This window comes from Branchiostoma floridae, chromosome 17 (genome assembly GCF_000003815.2).
Source record: "Branchiostoma floridae strain S238N-H82 chromosome 17, Bfl_VNyyK, whole genome shotgun sequence".
Taxonomy (NCBI): Eukaryota; Metazoa; Chordata; class Leptocardii; order Amphioxiformes; family Branchiostomatidae; genus Branchiostoma; species Branchiostoma floridae.
The window spans coordinates 11909276-11928723 of record NC_049995.1 but is presented as its reverse complement, the minus strand read 5'-3'; the positions used below and the strand labels follow the sequence as shown (position 1 = coordinate 11928723).

Here is a 19448-nt window from a genome sequence, read left to right as displayed (position 1 = left end):
CAAAGTCAACTTGTTTTGCCATTTATATATGACTGTTATTTCTGTTTGGATTTAGAACACCCTTTCTTTTTGACATCAAAGGAATAATTGAATCAAATTAATGCCAGAAGGCTAAATCCAAGTAAACATGGAAATACAATGATGATGATAATACGACATAGTACACAATAACAAAATGTGAACTAGCGCTACTTCTAATCTAAAATGAATGCAATTGGGTTTGATTTATTTTCTGTATGCAGTGGAGGATGAAATTACCGACATTTTGGGAGACATATGCATTGGTAGGTGCTAACAGGAAGACAGTTTTTCGTAGTTCGGTACGATGTGTGAAGCTGAGAAAATTTTGTTGACTAGTTTAAATAGTTTGTTTCTTTTGATGCTGTAATGTGGACAATGACAAATAAAGTGAATTTCACCAACCATTGTTTGCTTTTGCACCACATTTTATTATTTTTCTAACACAACGTATACTGACAATTGTACATACATAAGCCTAAGAAAATATTTGGGTGCACCCTGCACCCACAGAAAAAAAAATTGGGTGCACAGCTCCAATTTTGGGTGCACCTGGGTGCACAAACACTCAGTATTTCGAGCCCTGACCATCTACAAAAGAAAGACCCACTTTACTGTCTCACCTGAGGGAAGGTGTTCTTCATCCTCTGATAGAAGCTGACAGGTGCCCAGCCGTCAGTGGCGCCATAGTAGAAGATCAGTTTTTCCAGGTGCTGACGGATACAGCGCAGGTCTGGTTCCCTCACCTGGGTAAACTCCTGCAGGACGTAGAAAACAAACCTTGCATTTAGAAGGCCTACGTCACATTTCCAAACCGGGGCCCGGCCGGCCAGCTTTCGGGAACGAAAAGTATGATGTAAAGACACGAAACCACACATGACGTAAAGAGAATAGTCGTCGTAGGCATATTTATTTGTGAATATTTTTTACGTATATCGGCTAGGCCTAGTTTTTGAAATGTGACGTTAGCAGAGGTAGTGTCATCAATAATGTTGCAATCCTAATGTGTTGGCATGACAGTATGTAACATAGTAATGCATTTTTAATGCATTTTCTTAGGTGAATAAGTAAGGGTATGGTAGTCTTTAGAATGGCAAGGAAGTCTGGAGGTGTTAGCTGTACTATGATTTATTATATTTCTGTATCCATATATGTTGTTACAAATTTGCAATAAAAGAGGAAACGTGTAGAAGAAACCTGACTCACCTGGTATCCCAGAAAAAGGCAGGTGTTTATCACGTTCGGATCAAAAAGGTTCAGGCTAGCTTCCACTGCCCCTTGGTCAAGTTTATAACCCACAAAGACTAACTTCAGCAGCCAACGCTTGATGACATCGGGGAGAAAGGACACCAAGAACGCCAGGAACACTGCCAGCCATTGGAAGAACGAGAGTAAAGGCATCATCCACATCATCCGACTGCAATTGGGGGTCTCCTTCAAGTGTTCTATGGTGGGGAAGAGTTGAACGCCCTTCAGGACGTTGACCTCAGGACAGCGCTTGAGGATCTCCAGCATCATGTAGCAGCCGATGGAGTGACCAATCAGGATGAGGTTTGCGTCACGTGGGACGTGGTTCTTGATGAAGGAGATCTTGTGTGTGATTTGGTCGTGGAGACCGTAGGGTCCTTTTGATGCATCTGTTAGTTGTGAAAGTATGAAAAGTTCATTGATGACTCGGTAACCTTAATTAGCTACAATTAAACCCAGTAATGACATGGAGTTCAATACATCCATAAATAGTTTAATCAGGTGGCAAATACTCGTATAGTAAAGTTCTTCCAACATAACGAAGATAGTACTCGCTTCTGACGTTTCAGTGTCTGTCAGACACCATAATATCAGGGTAGAATGGCTGGGTCTACTTCTCAGTGTTACTTATAGCCGATGTAGGTGGCTCTGTAGCAGGGAAAATGTTGTCCCAAACGTCGGTACTTCCGAAGTGAGTACTATCTTGTGTCACGGAATGGGTGACACGGAGGGCTGAAGTGGTGTATGTACGACTGGTATATGTCTAACGTTATTTGTATTATCCTTTGCCGCGTCAGGTGTAACCTTTCCTGATATTTTCCCACGGAAAGATATATTATTCTTTACCCTACTGTGTCGGGGATTAATGTCCTAAAAAGGTCAAGACGTCAACTGTCTGGCTGAGAACACTTGCTATATGGTATAGACCATATCTGTATAGTTCCATGACACATTATAGTTACTGATTATTTTATTGCATTATATTGTATTGTTTCTTATTATGAATTCTTTGTATGTTGAGCAGTTCGTCCGAATCCTTGTAGGTTCTGCCGCTACCAGCCCAAAGCTGCCTAGGCAGACCCTTGTAATGACATGTCTTATCGTCAATGAAGAAAGAAAGAAAGAAAAAGAAAGCCCGGGGTCTCCGACACTTTTGGCTCGGGTCTAGGATCAGGCAGGTGGAGCAAAGAATAAATAAAAAGACACTAACAACGAATGGACGAATGGAGATTTTATTGAATTCTGGCCACCGTCACACTTGGTTGTGTTGGAAGAAATCTACAATAGGAGCTCAATACAAGTTCTATCTACTGACCTGAGTTTTTACTTCTGACGTGATCTGGGAGGATGACGTGACCAGCATGTGCCACGCCCCAGACGGGAATGCGCCCTCCGTGTGCCCTGTACAGTTCTCTCATAAACTTGTCGTAATAACCAACAACTCCCGGGTTTCCTGTTTAGGAAAAAGGTGAACATTGTTAGGAACATGAACTAGTTAAGGTACACTCTCACTGCACTTGCGTCACTGCTGGGTTTGAAAGATACTTTCAGAGATAAAGAACGAATTTTCTTCCGAAGTGACGCAAGCAAGTGCGGTGGGGGCGTACCTTTAGGAAGGGGTACTAAAATCATGACGTTCAGGTTCAAAGAAGGGTCTTTTGTTATGGAGCCCCCCTCAAGAAAAACAATACCCATTCGACCTCCCAAAATTAGCCTACCCCAAACTTCCGACTTACCTGTTTTACCAATGGCTATGAAAGCTCCTTGACTTTACTGACTCTTTTGAGACCCGTTGATGGTCAAGTCGTAGACAAATGCATAGATGTATAAGGGTGTTACCTGAAGACATTTTGAGACGAACAGGAGCAACAATTTTAGTCCCTCCGACGTATATTCCTGATGACGTTTATTACATGCACATCATGAAATGTAAAGCTACACGTAGACACAAGGACAGGGGGATACTACGACTGACAGTGCCTTCCTTCCGAAGTTGGTATGAAGCAATAAAATGCTTTACCTGGAATGATAAGGTACAAGATTTTCTTGTCTTGGTCCGGCGGAAAGTCTCCACACTTCAGCACGTGGGTCGGTGTGCCATCCACACTGGGGAACTCAGACCGGATTCTAGGTACCAACGTTTGGGGCATCCTTTTCACAGTGTGACTGTTAGAGAGCACGGGTTAACCGATTTTACAGTGATCTTCTGTGAGTATGTGTAGCGCTCGGTGCAAAGGAATTGGTGAGTTACTCTACGCTATGCGCTACAGGCTAGTAACGTAGACAACACGTCAAAATGGAGGGTTGGGTCATGATCAGTGACCAAAGGTGGATGCGACCTTTGACCGATTTGCCATTGCTCTGTGACCGCCGCCATTTCCACCATCCATCGCCAGATGGCGTCCCTAATGACTTCCTCGGGAAAAGATGCTCTATATATTGCCAAGTCTTTAATAGAGCTATAGGCAGATTCTAACTAAATGGCTGGTGGCGAAGCCTCCAAATACATGAGAACCCCCTAAATTCTGCCTATCGAGCAATATTACAATACAATCTACGTTGGGGACACTGAGGGTTTGGTGAAAAAAATTAGATAAGAGATGCAAGATTTTGAACAACCCACAATTTCAGATCCATTCTTTGACACAAGAAAGTGAGTTGACTCCTTGATTTAATAGTAAACAGTTCAGCACCAAGGACAGGTCACTTGCTCGAGTGTGCAATCTAATGTTTTAGATTCCACTAGTACTGTATTATCCGAAATTGTTGCAATATACCATATATGTGTAGTATTAGACCATACCTTTTGTTGTATACACATTGCCATACATTGTTACTGATGCAATTGTTGCGCAATAAACCATTGTATCGTTGTTTGCTCTTTTTAGTTGTGTAGAGGAATATATGTAGCCAACATGGTAGGGGGGGGGGGGAGGGTAGCGACCTTCGGGAGTGGAACAAAGTGAACATGGCTCGACTCCAGTCCATATATACAGAGGCGTGTCGATTAAAAAAGACGTCGGAGCTCCATAGATATGCAAATCAAGGTCACGAGGATGACGTCAGCATCTGTGCGCTTCATTGATACAGAACGTGAGTGAAAGCACTAGTTTTCTATCAAGGAGGACAAAGAAAGAGAAGTGAACACTGCTTTTGTGCATGTATTGCAGGCACTGCTGCAGTTTTAACATCTGGAACAACAATGGCACAGCTACGATATCATTATCATCCATCACTCTACCATAAAAACAAGTGAAATCAGCGCACATCCATAAACATTTCCTATCAACTTTTCTTACATCTGTACAAAAAAAATACTGAACAAAACTGGACCTACAGACTACAGCAAATCCGTTATCAGAATAAGACTATTTGGCTCAAATTCATTGTCTTCATACAATAACAAATAAAGGACAAATGAAGCATAAGAAGTTTTAGTCTTTTTTGTTAAAATATGCGTATGAGTAACGACATTCGCTATACATGTATTTGACTTTCAAAAATGTAACTTATCACTAACATAGGCTACAAAAATAATCTACCAGTATTTCTATATCTAGCTAATAAAGCTTTGGTGCAGACACATACATGCAGAAATACAACGTTTGTGTGTTTGGTACTCTTTTTGTTAAAGTGCGTATTTATACGCAATTAAAGAACTAAAGCTTTACAAGAAATATCGCGATGGTAAATTCCTTTTTTTGATTCGTACATAAGACCACATTACCAAAAGCTACTTCAAAACCAACTTGCTTGTGAATACAAACTTAATCTCCTCTTCAACTGCATGTATGAGTTAATTCTTTCCAGTTCTTTCAAATAAAGACATAAACATTTCTGTCATTGACAAAATGTTGATTTACACTCTTATGATGTCAACAACAATCATCTTGCATTTACATTATATGCTGTTTACAAGAAATACTGGATAAAAACTTTACGTGTTCTTTTCACGCATTTTCATATCCTTACATACAATCAGTCAGTACTAATTTTTCTCATAGCAAGCCAAAACATCAAAATATGATTATGTCTTAAGCGACGTATTCATAATTTTTCTTTACAAGTGATATACAGGTCATGTATACCTTAAAACTTTACATAAAACGTCACAAATATTTTTGTTTCAGTTATGTAGCATCAATCTCATGGTGGGACGGTAGTTTTCTGCAATCTTGCATTACCAAGTCTATACACTAGGGGGCTCTCTGTTACACATGGTCAACAGTCAGTCACCAACAAGGTAAACCTTTACTTTTAGCAAGGAGCTTTTAGCAAAAAGCTCCTTGCTTTTAGGCATCATCATCATCATCGTCATCATTGTTCTTTGCTTATGAAACTGTGTACACTGTACAATATCTAAACCAAGGCACCAAACATGTGTCCCTGATAATACCACATAGGCACCATATCATTACATTACAGTAACGCACGAACAATGAGAATCCTTGTGTACACAGAAGTAGTTCTAAAGCAATAATATAATTCTCTCTGTTGCACAACAAAATGATGTTTTTAGTTGATGAAAATGCTGTGTTCTTCTTCCTTAGAGCTCCATTTAATTAAGTTTAAAATGTTTAATCAAGGTACATGTACTAGACAACCCATTGATATTTTTCTAACCCTCTAAGACTGTCTACATACAAATGTACATGAAGCTTTAAAAGTCACATTTCAATCTGTAAAACCAGGTCACACAACATACATCTGTGTTTGTGCTTGCATGTGTGCATTGTATATCAATGTGTGTGTGCGTGTTGCAGGGCTCTAGCCAGCGTCCGTTTTCCATCAATTGACGGAAATTTGCTGCGTGTGACGGAAAATTTTTTAAACCAATCCGTCAACCTTGACGGACAAAAATCCTTGTTGGAAGCTACAGGCAGCTTGGGGACGCCGTCCACGGCCGTAAAAGCCACACAGTTTGTTTTGCTACATGTATTGTTATTATTGTTGACGAAGTATGTCGGCACCTTTAGCATACGATAATCTCATTAAAAACCCGTTTTTCAAGGTCTCAGTTCAGTCTTTCTAACTCCTGGAAGAGTGTTTTCGCGATTTTCGCGACACTGGGAATTGGCTGACGGAAAAAAATTTCGAGCTGGCTAGAGCCCTGGCGTGTTGTGTGTCAAAGAGGTGCGTTTGTCTTTTGACAACATCCTCGTATAACCTACTACAAAGCTTTACAATGCTTGACAGATGTACATGTACAGTATTTACCTTTCTGGGCCAGCCATTTTACTTACATATAAAAGCACAAGTTTTATAATAAGCGTTGTTCCTGCTTGCTTTAACAATCTGTTCTTTTATCTCCATATATTTTTAAAATCAACTTTTAAGTTCATCAGTGTAATATATCGTCTTGAGAATGAAATACACCATGGCTTGTACCATTCTATCACTAACAGGGCTCGCTTTACTTGTTACCTTGAAAATGTCAAGACAGCAAGAGTATGGATACGAAGTAGTGATCGGTAACCACACAGGCTAAGAACTAACAACAATGACCAGAATATTCCAATGAAAGCTCATCTGTGTTGATAGAATCCATAGCTGTAAAGATTCCTCTTCCCGCCATTTGCTGCTGACATCATCTTCCAACCTCCAGATGTCAGTGAAGCAAATAGTACATCCTATGGCGGTCGATGAGTCTCACCGAAAATCTATTTTGAGTTTCTTTAATTTGCATTAGAACAAAGTTTAAACTTTACAGCTAAACAATGACGATAGGTCTATAGTCTGGTGCTGACTGTGTTTGACTCGTCAGTGTAGCCGTAGTTAGTGAAGGCTGCAGGGGTGGGGTCGTCCGTCTCTCCTTCTAACGACTTCATCTCCTCTCCCTGCTCCTGGTGTAAACAACAACAACAAAACAATATAAACAACAATAACAACATGTTGCATGTTAAGTGGATTAGCAGTTAGCAATCAGGTCTATGGATTTGGATCATATTCTCAGTTCAGGCGTTTGAATCTGATGAAGTCTACCCATCAGTTTTCTAATCTTGGATCATTAGGGAAATTGCTACTTGCAAGGGACTGCAGTTGTTAGATGTTAAACAGTACTTCGATAACATCCACCTCTTGATCACGTCAAAGAAATCACCATACATTTACTTCACAATATGAGTATAGGGTTATAAATTAGACCTTCAAGTTAACATCAATCTTTAGCATCTTCAAACTTTTCTATACTACAGATTCTTCCATTTCATTAAAGAATTACCCTAACCAGGTACTACCACATATCAAAAGTACACACTAATCCAGAAGAGCAGGAGTTACCAAGTGTGCCTGGCACAAAATGCAAGCTATGGTATGGATAAATTGCTAACACTTTATATCCAAAACTGGAATCAAACTATGGGGACTTACCCCAGTCTAAATTCTAGTCGAAATTTTTCCATAATGCATTCTACCAACGCAGATGAACTTTCATGCTAATGCAAGCTATAGTATTGCATAAGGCTACATTGCACTAACTTTACTTTACAATTACATGCACCATATACCATCTCTCACTCTCTCAAGCTCTCAGTCTCATGGCAGGGCATTGTCACTCTCTCTGAGGAACCCCTCCCTTGAACTATGACTCTTATAATTACCATCTAGCTCTTTGAAGGCCACATTAAAGTTACAAGACAACACAGCTTACCTTGGGTAGTTCTATATGGCTGTTGATATAGCTGAGGGTGACCCCATCGTCCCACAGTCCACCGTTAGCAGGGCTGGGTTTCTTTGACCCCGCTCCGTACGCGCCTCCTCTCTTAAAGCACAGCAGGATCATCAGCACAACTGGAAAACAACACATAGAATAATGGATGAAATCAGTTGCTTTTTCTTACATGTTCCTTATATTAGGAAAACCAATGAATGTCGAATGTTCTTTTTTGCCTTATACCTTTCATAATCATATCAGATTCTGTAGTTGAACATTAGTAAGCAGTATTCTAATTTGGTTCAGATATTAGATCATGTTTTATGGTTATCTGATTAAAAAACAACTATTATATAATACAACATGTATATGGCAACTGATGAAGTTTCTACAAGACCAGGATCCTGGTCTTGTAGAAACTTCATCAGTTGCCATTGCGTGTCAAACAACAACTATCATAAATTCAAGCATCATGCAGCTCACAAAGCTCAGACTCATGTCAAGTGGACTTGGAGGTGAAAAGATGGAAATAATTGTATTGACATACCCTGGGTGCCAGATATGATCAGGCAGCTAGCGAGTTTATTCGGGGGCCAGGGCAGTCAGACTGCAATTTTGCAGCAAAACCTCCTTCAGGCTTAAACTCCCTGGATTGCTAATACGAGATCGTCGGGCTGACTGCCTCGGGCCCCGAATAAATTTATCTGACATCCAGGTAGTATTGACAACGCCTCTTACTTTTATGTATGAGGGACTTGGCAAACAAACAAACTGTCAAGCCAAACTCACCACATATAGTGACAAAGACACAGCAGGCGATAACTATCCCCACCAACACTGCTAGGGGCAGACCACCTGAACCAGCAGGGGCCTGGATACCTCCTCCCGTACCGTTAGGGCTCACGCTACTCGTCATCGCCATGGCAACACTGCTTGTAACCATGGCAACAGAGGACGGTCTCAACACCGCACTGCTCGTCGACGATGTCATGGATGTTACCATGGCAACAGGTGGGGTTGGAGATGGCGTTGGTACGAGAGTTACATCGGACGACGACAATCTACTTGTGAATGTACTTGGCACTACTTGAGTACTAATCGGTACTGCAGTTGAAGAAAGAAGGAGCACTGACGAAGTTGACCCAATGGTAGGAGTGAACGTCGGCAAAGAAGTAGAAAAGGAAATCGTATCGGACGCATTAAACAAGACTGTTGAGGTTGAACTTGGTGGGATTGTCGATGGCTGTGTTGCGGTGGGTTCTATAGAGTATCCTCTCGAACTTGACATCAGTTCCTGACTGGACACAGACTCGTTGGCGAGTCTGAACTCTGAGGACGGAAGTAGAGCACTGGAACTGGGCATTGCGGTGGGAAACAGGCTTGAATTTGAACTTTCCACAAGTCTTACAGAACTTGGGAGCACCTCTGTGCTGAGAGGTGGGTATACACTTGTAGACGCCACACTCGGAGATGGTGACGGGTATAAAAATGATTCTGACATAGAAGTTCTTAAAGAGCTCTGCTCTGTAGAGCTGATAGTCGGTGTTGGCTGTATGAAAGCAGAACTTTGCTCCATGGAGGAGACTGTCTTAGCCTCTGCTGAAAAGAACGCAGAGGTGCTGGTTTCTAAAGTCCCTGCTTTGGGCATCACAGCAGTTTGATTTAAAACTGTAGAGGCAGAACTGTAGGGTGAGACTGAACTCTGGTGAGAGACAGAACTGTAGGGTGAGACTGAACTCTGGTGAGAGACAGAACTTTGGTAAGAGACTGAACTTTGGTCATTGATTGAACTCTGGTAAGAGACTGAACTGTGGTATGAGACCGATTGTTCGGATGGAACGATTGTTGAACTGCGAAAGACAGATGCAGTCATTGATGCAGACATCTGTTGTACACTTGAAGATTGTCCTGTGTTTCTTGAGATCGTTGAAGATTGTACTGTGCTGCTCAAGATTGTCTTTAAGTTTAAGTCACTTGTGCTTGTTTCTAGACGTAGATTGCTCGAACTTGAGTATGCTAAGGAAACTGAAGACAAAGTCCTTTCAGGAGTTGTGGTGCTGAATGTGTGCACTGTAGCGGTGGGACTGGGCTGTAGGAGCGGGGATGAGGTGGCAGCTTCTGGTAGGGCCGCTGAGGGAGAAATAGTCACCTGTGCACAGCTCCATCTAGTGGTCAGCAGCAGTACTGCAGGACAAAACAATGCACATCATTATTAACTGAAAGTTACAAATTACTGGACTGGACTAGCTGTGGCAGGTATGCCTATTGAGCCAACATGAGAGTACTTACTTACTTTATTGGTAGGCATGGATTCAAACACACTTATGATAATTTTCATGCACAACTATAAAATTGTCCTATACAGTTGAAAGAAAAAGCTGTCAGAGAGCCTAACATCTATCTGTCCAAAAATCAAGACCTTGGTAACAAACCCAGAACAAAAGCTTAAAATCTTAAGTCCTCTGGGAATAGACTGTTGTAACTTGCAATGATGTACAAATTAATGTAGATGGTATTTTTACATGTAATATTGCTCCAACCACAATCCGTCACCAAAAACAGGCCACGACATACATTTTACAAGTCAAATAAGACATGGGGATGATGACCAAATTTCACTGACATACACGTATACCTCAATAAACTGGCATGGAATTTTCAGGCATGAACTGAAGTGTGTTATGATTATGATTAATAAAACATGCAGCAAAGCTATAAGCGTATCATAAGAACCCTTTTAGACTTAATGGAAGCACACAGAACATGAGATCCCTGTCATCTATCCATCAACCTCACTTAATGCTTTTAACACCAGGATCCCGGACTGTTCCATTTGTATGGTTTGGGCAGGGGTGGATTCTATTCAATCATATTTTTATTTCTTTAATTTTTCAAAAGATGATCAGGTACATTATACTAATATTACTATATCAATTTGTTTTACCATATTCAGACTGTTCAGTATGTCATAACTCATTTCAGGTAATCCATTATCTGCTGCACTAAATGTCAATACTGGTGCTTCAAGGTCAATAAATAGGAATGGTTCAGCATTCAGCTCAAGTACATTTTATTGATTTGATGACATGATGATAAACGTTTCTTTGGTACAATCCTATAAAATACCATATAGTCCTATAGAAACATCAATAATATGTATCTCCAAGGCCCTAAATCAAAGGAGTTTCCATCTTTTTCCTGTGCTGAATCTTTAAATCTTTGATGTAGCAATAACATGTTTTTACTAAAATGTCATAATGTCCACTTAATTTACAGAAGACTATGCACATTGGCCTGAATGTAAAGAGTGTATTTACTATATTCAGTGTATGACTGTAATGTGAATAAATCTGCCAAGAATGAAATATTGCAAAATCTCTCTTCTCTTCTGTACAATAATGCACAGGGTGTCAGTTCACACAGACACACTTAAACTCATGATCATGACATTCTCTGATAGCAAAACTCCCTTGGTAAATTATTCTCCCTATAATGGCCAGCGTAGTCAGTCTGGTAGAGACTACCACAAGTTACCCAGTGTCCTACTCAGCTACCCAGGAATGCAGAGTTCAGCGCCGTGACCCCAGAAAATTGTCGTTATTCCTCCAATGTTATCTGTAACCATTCCCCAACATACCTGACATGCTCGGTTACTTACTTATAGCCTACAGCTATCTTCTTTTGGAAAGAAAAACATACTACGTGTTCCAACAAAATCCATGATTTAAATGGATGTTCTGGTGTTCAGATTAAGCAAAATGTTATACTTTTTCATTTACCACAAAAATTATTGTAAAGCTGGATGGTAACTATACAATCCAGCATTAAAGCAATCAATCAATCAATCAATCAATCATGATAATCATTACATCCTTAAAATGTTCTGCTCTGCCATATTGATTGATGCAGTTCATACAAATTGCAATGCATCTCAGTCTATGCCATAAAGCAGTTACTGACAAGCAACTGGATATGATTATGGAAAAACTAGTTGCTTGTCGTTGAGTAACTTTTGGTGTATCTTATTACCAGAATGTCTAATCTTCATCATGTATCTCAGTCTATGGCTTTTGATTCGTATTGGACATGCTGTGAATGTGCTGCTAGGTTCAGTCCTGTGATGTGTAATAGGGCGGAACAAATTGCTGGCAATGACCCAGAGCACCACACAAAGCACACTGTCTGTCTGTCTGTCTACATGACCTCACAACAAGTGGGTCTTTTATCAACCGCCTAGGGGTTTTATACACCCAATTTGAGGGCATGTGAACCTTCTTATAGCTCATTGCTTATAGATATAGGCAGCAGAGATTTTTCTTTGTAGCTCTGTGTGGTCAGTTCATTACATTAAACTGAGGAAATGACTGACATTCTTTTAAAACAGTTGTTCAAAATGTGTGGGAAGATTGGATAAAGGAAAGTGTTGCAATTGAAATCTGTCTGTCTGCTGTAGGTTTCATAAGTGACCTCACAAAAAGTGGGCCTTTCATCAACTGCCAAGGAGTTGGATACACCCAATTTTGAGGGTGGTGAACTTCTAATGTAAAGCCGAGATTTTTCTTTGCAAATTGTAGCTTTGTGTGGTCTGTCATTACATTAAACTGAGGAGATGACTGACATTCTTTTAAAACAGTTGTTCAAAATTCGTGGAAAGATTGGAATACAGGAAAGTGTTATAATTGGAATCTGTATGTCTGTCTACTGTGGGGGTTCATACACATGACCTCACAACAAGTAGTCCTTTCATCACCTGCTTTGGGATGGATACACCCAATTTGAGGGCCTCTGAATTCGAAACTTCTTATAAATATAAGCAGCAGAGACTTTTCTTTGTACTACTGAATTTGTAGCTCTGTGTGTGGCCAGTTCATCATATTACACTGAGGAAATAATTTACTTTCTTTTAACAGTTGTTCAAAGTTCGTGAGAAGTTTCTGTCTGTCTGTCTATTGTAGGGTTCATACATGACCTCATAACACTCTGTAGGTCGAAACATACTCCTCAGCCTGTAGACTCCTTGGCATGTTACCTCTTTAACCTGGCCAATTTCTACTGTTTTTCCAGCGACCTATGGAGCTGGTGGAGGATACAAAACAAGTTAGGGGGAAGAGTATTTGGAACATTGCTGGTTTATTTTGACCTTGAAAATTGGGTCTCAATCACTTCTTGTTTGCACAACACCTGAGTGTAAAATCAGGAAGTGTGCATGCCACTCATGACCACACAAGTCTGTGTGTATCAAACAACAAAAGTCATGACTGTGCAAAACCCACAGAGTTCTTGCATTGTGTGGCGAGGACAAGTTTGGACTGACCTGTTGCCATAGCAACGTGACATTGACACATGACCCCCATGTGGCCGGCCAGGTGAGGCGCCCGCTGAAGTCTCCATCTGGTGCCCATCTTATCTGTGGGGAGATAACAAATATCATGTACTGACGTATCACCTGAATATACATTATGTGTCTACATTAGGGATCTGTAATGGTAGACTCCATCTCAGACTTCAAGCAAAAAAAATAAAATAAAAGGCAGCTCACTTGAAGTCTGCGACGGATGCTAAGGGATCTGTACCTAAGATAACATCAGGAAAAGGTACATGTACTGATACAAAGGTTTAGGGTACAGGAATGGATAATGTTAGGCAGTGTTACTGTTATTACAAATAAAGGATGTACCAATGTAGCATCTGAGCCAAAATATATACAAATGCAGTAAGTCAGTTCAAATCACCCATGTAAAATTTGTAGACTATGTTTGTGTTAAATAATATCACAATCATATCAATTACACTTCCACATTTGGAATAATACTTACCTAAAATATGAGTGTGAAGGAAATATAGAATTATAGGAACTTAGTACTGTAGTACTGTACAAAAATATCATGCAGGAAAAAAACATACGTGTAGACTTAAGAATAAGACCTGTCACTGGCCTGAGAATTTCACCTGCTATCAGGCAAGATATTGCCTTATTTGGAGTTCTAATCTGACCAGTGAAAGTGAGACTGAGTGTTAGGTAATCCTGTTGCCATGGTAATCCTGTTGCCACGGTAACACGTCTACGTAGGTAAGTCAGCGTTACACTTGTGCATACCTATTTAGGTACTTGTCGCTGCTAGAAATGGAAAGAATTGGGTTGGACGGTAAGGACTGATTCAAGGGGATAAGGGAAAACATATGGCAGTGCAGTGACAAAATGTAGGTCTTTGGAAAAAAATGATTTCATTATTTTTGCACTGACGTTTCTCATAATTTAAAAACTCATATGTAAGACTTCCACATAAAAAATATGAATTGAATATCACATGTAATATTAATAATATATAATGCTGCATGTGCCACAATCACACTGGCATGGTGGTCATTACATATAGGTGGCCACTTGTAATCTCCACACAGAGATTCGGGTCCAGCTGTTCTTTGACGTGTTTTCAGGCTCTCTACTTTGTACCTTTTTCTTCATGTCTGTCAGCCAGTCACATGAGGAAAACAGTACAAAATAGAAAGCCTGACAAAAATGCTTAAAAACATGTCAAAATTCAGTCATAGCTGAACATCTGCTTGGCTCTAGTAGCCACTTGTACATGTACAGGTTGTACAGGTTGGACAGTGCTGTTCATAGCTGTCACAAACAGACTGGTACAGTGTGGAGTCTATAGACTTAGCCCATGTTGTCCCACCAGCCAGTTTGTACAGCTTTGGTTAGAAACACCCCTTCAGCAAACATTGCAGTTAAACATAGAACTGCCACCACTGCTCAGTCAACATGATTAACCCTAGTCAGTTCACTTCCGTGTTGTCAAACCGTAATCCCTAAGCTAACCAAGCCTGGGTATATTAAGATACATTTATCTACATTGTAAAACTAAATAGAATCTATAATTGCAATAACACAATCATTTTTGTCGAACTGTAAGTTTTAAAGAAATTGGACTCACACTCACATTCCCAAATCTCGACTGCTAAAATCCAGTCTTTGTCAAGGGACAAGGGACGACAAGTTTTGACAAGTTTTATTTACAGATGCACGGCATAGCAGCAGTAGCTGAATTGCGCCACCATTTACATTTATATACATTAAAAACAGCCATGAAGGCCCATGATAAAATCGATTCGTTATCATACAAACTTAAAAGCAAATACATTGGCAAGCATTTCAGATTGATGTGGGGGGACAATTTTCTTACTAATCTTAGCTACTTGTTCTGCTTGAGAGGCTCCATTTTGTGACAAAAACAGGCAGCTAGTAGTACTGTAGGAGTAGGAAATGTAACAATGTAGCCCTCTAACATCTGCTTGGAAGTTGGAGAACACATCTCCCCTCCTTGGCTCCATTTCTATCAAATTAACTTCAAGACAACAGTTCAAGTTTCTGGAGTTATACCCTTGCCAGCCTGTGTCCAGACATAACATCTGTTGACCTACATGTGCAAACCTTTCATCATCAATCTTAACAAATCATGATTGTGACAGGGGTCTTTGGAGAAAGTATACTTGAGGCCAGGTGGGGTCATTGAATTGAAAAATCAAAATAAACATGTGTTTTTTTTCTACAATCAAGCAAACAACCTTCTGTACAATGTACTGTAGAGCAATTTTATTTCCGAAGGGCTGACTCAAATTCACAGGTACTAGAATGGGAAAAGAGTATTTTTCAAGTTCATGGTTGAAACAATTCTGCATATCTACGGTTTCATTTCAAGATCAAGACTAGTATTAGTAAGACTACTACTAAAGAGCTTCAGTTGGCAAGTGTGTTCCTTTAACAGGTGGTTTAGATTTACAGTCAGGGTGTAAGTTACCAACTCCAAGTGTGAATTAATTCACAGCAGTGCTGATACATGTGTATCTCAGGGCGAAAGCAGAAGTTCAGTTAGTAATAAGAAACATATTGGCCATGGAGGTCGTACAAGTAGGCCTGGTTTCCAATAGATTTTGAGATGTTTGCTATGGTTTTACTTCTGCGCTTTTAACAGCGTTCTACCGACATCGAAATCATGACATCACAAATATGTATAACTTGCATTGCAGAATCATTTTTATAAGTAAAAGCACCCCAATTTTTTTTGTAAGTATATGAATTTGCCCGCAAATTTCACTTTTCACATGCAAAACTGTACGTGTATACCACCTTCTATGGCATTCAAATTTACACTACCTTTCTAAGTTTCTAATTGTTTGTCACCACATATTTATCATAGGCCAACAAGGAAAGGTTTCCATCTACTAGTCTAGGCCCCCTAAGGTTTCCATCTAGACCCCCTATATGGCTATCTGTAACTTTGATCTCTCTGGTGATTAGATTATTTACCCTGGGGCATTAACCTGTGACCCAATCCTATCATTTAGATATTAATCTACTGATGATTATCTGTCTGTTTGCTTAGCTAATCTGTCAACTCATTTGCACCTCTTTTAAGTCCTTATCTCTCAAATAAAGAAAAATAAATATTAGATACTAGTAAATCATTGATTTTTGATCTCCTTAGATAAATCTAACATGTAACAACATATGTCAATGGAACACTACCAGTACCAATTGCTTTATTTGGGAAAATATGGGTGACATACGCTGCATAACTCAATAAGGATAACCTCGTTGGCTGTAGTAACTGCCCATGCAATAAAACTTGAAAAGGATTGAGCTAGAGGCACTGCGGAGGATGGCAACCAGGCTAAATACATGTATTTTTGTGGAGATTTGAATTCTATAGCAATAAAATGGAAATGACTTTATTCATATCATCATGAATTAATGACGGAGAGGTCACCTGTTAATCTCCAAGAAGATCCTACGGTAGCCTAAGACAGTATCAAAAGCTGCCTGAGGAGTGAAGCTGGCCTAGGAACTTGCGTTTTCCTACCAGAGGATACACTCTTCTGGCAGCTTTTGATACTACAAAATGTATCTTATGCTACCTTAGGATCTGCTTGAACTTGAAGAATAGTCACCTATAATAACAAACCCTGTACCAATACTAATATTTCTAGATTTACAGTGATAAGTTTTGGATGCCACTTCCTCCATGATTAGATTAGTTTTGGGACGTCTCCTGTCCATGTTTGGGTGCCCAGGAATACTTCAGTGGTGAGCTAACCTTCATAGAAGTCACCACAAATATGGTGTCCAGCCAAAAGGGCAACCAGCCACTGACATCATAGTCTGGAATGTACAGTTGACCCCTACTACAATAGCTAGTAGTAGTACTGTAGATATAAACAACATTTCAACAATGTCCCACTATGAAGTTATCCTCAAGTAGATCTAAATACATGTATATGGCATTGACTTCTTTCACCCAATAAGAAGAAAAAATGCACTACTACTAGAACACATGTATAGCAAATTCATTTTCATGTATTTTCCCGGGGACCTACATTTAATTTTACGGGTAGAACTTAGGGAACTATATAGAAAAAAGCGTTTTCGCTTGTGATTTAAGTTCACGATTGGACAATTCTGTTACACAGTCCTGCATACGTAGAAAATACATATAGTCTCATTGTCATGAATTGCTGTGAAATATTCCAAGATTACAGTAATAGTAAGTTATAATGCTGTAAAAGGATCTCCAAACTAGCCTCCTTCACCGGCCTCTCTGGGAAGCTTGGCAATTTTTAACCGGGAATATGCCGGGAAAGGAATATATGCCGGGAAAGGAATATACACCGGAAACCTTGTACGGGCTAGGCGAAATCGGCTTCCCAGTAGGCCTGCTACTTGTCGCTATCTACAAAGCCCTATTAAAAAACACTTATCACCATTTGGTATGGATGTGCGAACTTCCCGTCATAAACGCGTCCAGCACTGGCAGCCCGGCACACATCCCGTTGCGCGATGACCCATAACTTTGTAACGGTCGTCGGGTCACGCATTTCAAAACACGGCTCATTTGAAAACGAGTATTTACCGTAGAAAAACTCCGCTGGAACTTCCCATCATGTACGAAAGAGCTTCCCCGAGTTGAGGGAAGGACTATCCCTGGCCATTGCTGTGGTCTGCGAAGGCAATGATTGTTTTCTTGGCCTTGCTACAGGCCAAGGCAAGTCGCTCTGCTATCAGATTTTGCCGTCGATTGCCAGAGAACCCACCATGGTCATCGTCATCTCGCCACTTCATGCCCTTGTTGCTGATCAGGCAAGGCTTGTTTGCATTACGTGTGGGAAATCGTTTTTTGTATTTTTCGAGATCGAGCGACCGTCTTTTTACGTAACTCTCGCCCACCTCCCCATTCAGATTGCCAGTCGGATCATCGATGGTGTATGAAAGTATGTTTTAAACCCACTGGAAAAAATGTTTTACACTGATCTGAAATGTAAGTTTTGCACGTGTATCAATTATTCAAACTGTTGTATCAATTATTGTAACTCTGGAAGTGACAAAGGCAGGCAGTCTGTGCACGGTTTCCGGTAATGTTACGTAGGTTTGTGGCACGCTTCGGGGTGGCCGTGCACTATTAACGTTGAAGTGTGAATTGCTTCTCGCGGCAGTGGGAATAACTTCTGGGGAATACATTAATTGGCCGTTTGAAAGGCATTTTTAATCATTATGGCGTTTGTAGATAGCGACAAGTAGCAGGCCTCCTGGGAAGCCGATTTCGCTTAGCCCGTACAAGTTTTCCGGTGTATTTTCCTTTCCCGGCATATATTCCTTTCCCGGCATTTTCCCGGTTAAAAATCGGGAATGGACTTAACCGCCCCCCCCCCCCCCCAAAAAAAAAAATTGCCAAGCTTCCCAGAGAGGCCGGTGAAGGAGGCTACTCCAAACAAGCCAGAGCCTCTACATCTGCTTGATAATGATTGAAGCAGGTTGATCCAAAATGTTCCAATTTGCAAGAAGCAGCTAGAAGCCATATGATTGTGGTTGTGAAGTCGAGCTTGTTGAATTGGGAATGTTGGAATTTCCATTTGGACATCTGACCTTACCAGGGTAAATAACTGATGTTATGGGAATTAGCTGAGGATTTTTCATTGTTTTGAATGTCAACTTAGCTGAGAAACAAAACAAAAACATGGAGTGGGGGTATGTTTTGGCTTGCAGTATTTTAGGTATCTTCAGCCTGGATACCAGACCCCAGCCAGACCTCAAAAACATCTATCGTGTGGGGCCACATAGATATTTTGTACAAATTTCATTCTTGGATGTCTTAGTACTCTTACATTTAGTACTCACACATGTAATGTTACTGTGACTAGCTTAGTACTAGTTATTTATTTTTCAAAGGGTTTCAATTCTGTGAAAAGGGGAAACGGGATGCTTACAGTGTTTTACATGCAAGCTGTCGTGGAGAGAGAGAGGGAGGGATAGAGAAAAAAATAGTAGTTGAACTTGAAATGAGAAAGCGAGAAATAGATAGAGGAAAAAAGAAAGACAGACAGAGAGGAAGAAAGAGAGAAGGAAAAGAGAATGACTGGGTGGTCTTCCAGAGGTATGCCATTAACGCAATACTCGTAATAAAATAAAGACACCAGTGGGGGTAAATCAAAATACCACCAGGCCTTCAATCAATTCTCGCCATCAAAAAAT

General features: G+C 40.3%; 3 protein-coding genes across 4 annotated transcripts in view; all 3 read right to left on the bottom strand.

Annotated features, from left to right (window-relative positions):
• LOC118404235 (lipid droplet-associated hydrolase-like) overlaps window positions 1-3569 on the bottom strand; it is a 7540-nt gene extending 3971 nt beyond the window's left edge. Inside the window, exons 1-4 of the mRNA XM_035803272.1 lie at window positions 3287-3569; window positions 2582-2719; window positions 1225-1655; window positions 642-776 (exon numbers count right to left, since the gene is read on the bottom strand). Of these exons, the coding sequence (XP_035659165.1) occupies window positions 642-776; window positions 1225-1655; window positions 2582-2719; window positions 3287-3416 (834 nt within the window). The 5' untranslated portion in view covers window positions 3417-3569. The remainder of the gene's footprint in view (window positions 1-641; window positions 777-1224; window positions 1656-2581; window positions 2720-3286) is intronic.
• LOC118404231 (xanthine dehydrogenase/oxidase-like) overlaps window positions 1-19448 on the bottom strand; it is a 64849-nt gene that overhangs the window by 25296 nt on the left and 20105 nt on the right. The window lies entirely within an intron of this gene.
• On the bottom strand, window positions 6933-10122 carry LOC118404233 (uncharacterized serine-rich protein C215.13-like). Its single transcript, XM_035803268.1, has 3 exons — window positions 8708-10122; window positions 7916-8055; window positions 6933-7109 (listed from the first exon to the last, which is right to left on the bottom strand). Exons 1-3 carry the CDS (start codon window positions 9801-9803, stop codon window positions 6996-6998), a joined length of 1350 nt encoding a protein of 449 aa, XP_035659161.1. The 5' UTR covers window positions 9804-10122; the 3' UTR covers window positions 6933-6995.

Bases quoted from the DNA above. Each gene is read 5' to 3' on its own strand.
- LOC118404233 (XM_035803268.1), bottom strand. From the start codon at position 9,803: ATGTCTGCATCAATGACTGCATCTGTCTTTCGCAGTTCAACAATCGTT. The intron at 8,056-8,707 runs GTGAGTTTGGCT...GTTGTTTTCCAG, and splicing joins TGTCTTTGTCACTATATGTG to TTGTGCTGATGATCCTGCTG. The intron at 7,110-7,915 runs GTAAGCTGTGTT...TGTTTACACCAG, and splicing joins GCCATATAGAACTACCCAAG to GAGCAGGGAGAGGAGATGAA.